The sequence below is a fragment of the Marmota monax genome, unplaced genomic scaffold, assembly GCF_021218885.2.
Source record: "Marmota monax isolate L192 unplaced genomic scaffold, Marmota_monax_Labrador192_F-V1.1 WCK01_AAM20220418_F8-fsc00145, whole genome shotgun sequence".
Taxonomy (NCBI): Eukaryota; Metazoa; Chordata; class Mammalia; order Rodentia; family Sciuridae; genus Marmota; species Marmota monax.
The window spans coordinates 1,014,221-1,017,406 of NW_026695201.1; the positions used below are offsets into that span (position 1 = coordinate 1,014,221).

Sequence of the window (3,186 nt, forward strand, 5' to 3'; positions counted from 1 at the left end):
TCATTCCTTGATATATCTTTATCTGGTTTTGATATTGGGTTGTTTTTAGCCTCATAGAGTGAGTTTGGAAGGGTGCCCTCATTTTCTCTTTGATGGAATACTTTGTGGAGTATTAGGCTTAAGTCTCCTTTGAAAGACTTGTAGAACTTATCTGAGAATCCATCTGGTTCTGGACTTTTCTTGGTTGGTAGGCTTTTGAAGACATTTTCTATTTCATTACTTGGAATTTATCTGTATGAGTCATTATAACCTCCTCATTCAGTTTGGGTAGATCATATGTCTCTAGAAATTTATTGATGTTTTCTATATTTTATTAGAATATAATTTTTAAAAATAGTTTCCAAATATTTTTTTTTTTTGGTATTTCAGACATGTTCCTTATTATACTTCTTCATCGTAGTATTTGAGTTTTCTATTTTTCTCTTCGTTAGCTTGGCCAAGGATTTATCTATTTTATTTACTTTTTCAAAGAACCAACTATTTGTTTTATCATTTTTTCATTTTTTTATTTCCATTTCATTGTTTTTAGCTCTCATTTTAATTATTTCTTGTCTTCTACTGTTGAGAAACCTGCTTCCTAAGTAAGTAAGTTCCTGAATATCTGGAAATAATGGTAGGCCACTTTTGCTACTTATGAACTGTTCTCTCATTGCCTGCAGGGCTGTGTTTTATTATCTCCCCCAGAGGCATCTTGTGATCACCCCCTTTCCCAGTAATCAGGTATCTTCAACTTCCTCACTCTTTGGTTGACTTTTTGAAGTATGATTTTTTTTCTCCCATTTAATCTCCTCTGTCATCCTTGTGTAAACTGTCCTAGTGACCATGATACATTCACCTGGTTAATTAGAGTCTCAGCTCTCTCACATTAAGTCCTTCACCCCACACCTTCCCTATCTCCTTTGAACAATTCCCTCCCTTCCTCATATTATCATCTCTTCCCCCACCTCCAGCTCTGACCAGTTCCCCTTTCTGTGAACCTCAGACCAAACCACACTGTGGTCCATCCCCTAAACTCCCCAAACTCCCTTCTGCTTCTGTTGTCTTTTGCTTCCACTCATTCTATTTTCTCCATTTTCTTTCTTTTCTCCTCTAATTCATGACTCTTCTTCCCCAGATCCCTTTGATGTACAGATGGCAGCAGGCTGTGATCTTCACTCTGGGAAGGACTTCATAAACTTTCTGCATGTAGCTATTGGAGGGTATGATTTCCTGAGTTTCCAGAATGAAACATGGTCACCATCTCCAAACAGTGGAAGAAAGGCCCAGAAAGCCTGCAAACTGCTCAATCTGGACCAAGACAACACATATAGGTTACATAGGATCCTCAGTGACACCTGCCCACGTTTCACCTTGGGTCTTCTAGATGCAGGGAAGGCTCATCTCCAGCGACAAGGTCAGTCTTGTATCCAACACTCCAAGAATTTTTCTATTTTAAAGTCAAATTCAGGATAAAAAGAGGATAATGTGTGACATTTCAGAAGTGGGAACAATATGTCTTCGTAGGCTTATGTGGAAGTTCGGAACTTATAATTCTATGTTAGAGTCTGTGTCTGGATGTGTTTTCTGTCCTTTGCAGTGAAGCCTGAGGCCTGGCTGTCCAGTGGCCCCAGCCCTGGACCTGGCCGTCTCCTGCTGGTGTGCCATGTGTCTGGATTCTACCCAAAGCCCATGTGGGTGATGTGGATGCGAGGGGAGCAGGAGCAGCAGGGCACTCAGAGAGGTGACTTCCTGCTCAATGCAGATGGGACGTGGTATCTCCGAGCAACCCTGGATGTGGCAGCTGGGGAGGCGGCTGGCCTGGCCTGCAGGGTGAAGCACAGCAGCCTAGGAGGGCAGGACCTCGTCCTCTACTGGGGTGAGAAAGGGCTGAGGCCCTGGCTGGAGATGGGCAGATGTCTTCTAGCAGAGCATGAGGATGGGGGAAACATTGGGACTTACAAATTCTCTATCAAAGAAAAAGAAAAATATATAATTCAAAGAATAGAAGAATTTAAAATAAGTAATTTTTAGATTAAGTTCTAAACAACATCCTGATGTCCACTTGAATCTCCAGCACCTCAAAAATCTCTGGGTTGGATCTTCTTGGCTGTGATAGTGGCCCTGGCTCTTCTGACAGGTCTTGGATTTTGGTTTATGAAACACTGGTGAGTTTTTCGTATCCATATTTCCTGTTTGTCCCTCCTCCCTAAGGCTCTTCCCTTCTTTTTAATCTTTATTTTTTTTTTCACTTTTTCTTCTCCTGTGAGCCCCATTCCCATTTTCTCCTCCATTCTCACCTCCACCTTATGAAGGTCTGTTATTTTTTTGTTCACTTAGGACACACTGTGAAGCTCCCTGCAGTGCTCTCCCTTTGAAATGAGGACCCAGCTACCCAGGTGCCCAGTGTACCCATGAACACTGCATGATGATATTATCACTTCAACTCTCCTTGTTAAAACTTTGCCATTCATTTCTGCTCCATTACCAATATATGCTCAATGTAATCTTGCAGGATTTGTTGTTCTGACCTGGTTTCTGTGGGTTTAACTCTGAATGGAACAGGATGTTAGCAGTGTCAGCCTGGTTAGATAAAATGGATCATCAATGCATTTCAGATGTCACATCCTCCAGGTGGGAAGCAATCTCTCCTCCATCGGTGCATCCCCACATTTCAACTGCGCCCCTCACTGTCTAGCATCTGTGGCAGGTGTGTAGGTTCATTTCTTTTAAGTTTTTAGAAGTCTAAGAGCAAAGCATGTGCTTTTTTGAGTATCTGTATCCCTGGTAAAGTGTCTGGCCTGCATGTAACATGTTCTCAATAAAAACCTGTATGGAATTTATGTAAGGTTTGTAGAGTTTTTTTGTTTTTTTTTTTTTTTTAATTCTCTGCCTTCCCAACACCTGTGTTGTGGGTGAGATATTTGATGCTCTTCTTGTTAAGTGTCTTGCTTTGCCAGGAGACTTCATGCATTCCTAGTTCCACATTCTTTTCTGAGTCTCTGAGGGGGGAAATACAGTTTTGCCTCTTACCAATTTTGTTATTCAATTTTGGGAAATATTAGCATAAAACTATTGTTCCAAGTGCTCTAAACCAAAAGAGCAGGGAAGAATGAAGGTCTTCATATTCAGTGTGGTTTATGGTCAACAGCAGATTCATTACATGGGAATTTGGTAGAAATGTAGACTCTGTGGCCTGGTCTCAGACTT

At 41.2% G+C, this 3,186-nt stretch overlaps 1 protein-coding gene across 1 annotated transcript; it reads left to right on the plus strand.

Moving 5' to 3' along the window:
- Positions 1 to 1,065: 1,065 nt before the first annotated feature.
- On the plus strand, positions 1,066 to 2,819 carry LOC124082658 (T-cell surface glycoprotein CD1a-like; the record flags this gene model as incomplete). Its single annotated transcript, XM_046429145.1, has 4 exons — positions 1,066 to 1,393; positions 1,577 to 1,855; positions 2,054 to 2,144; positions 2,317 to 2,819. Coding segments are annotated over 4 exons (741 nt in total), but the record flags the coding sequence as incomplete, so codon positions are not given.
- Positions 2,820 to 3,186: the final 367 nt, after the last annotated feature.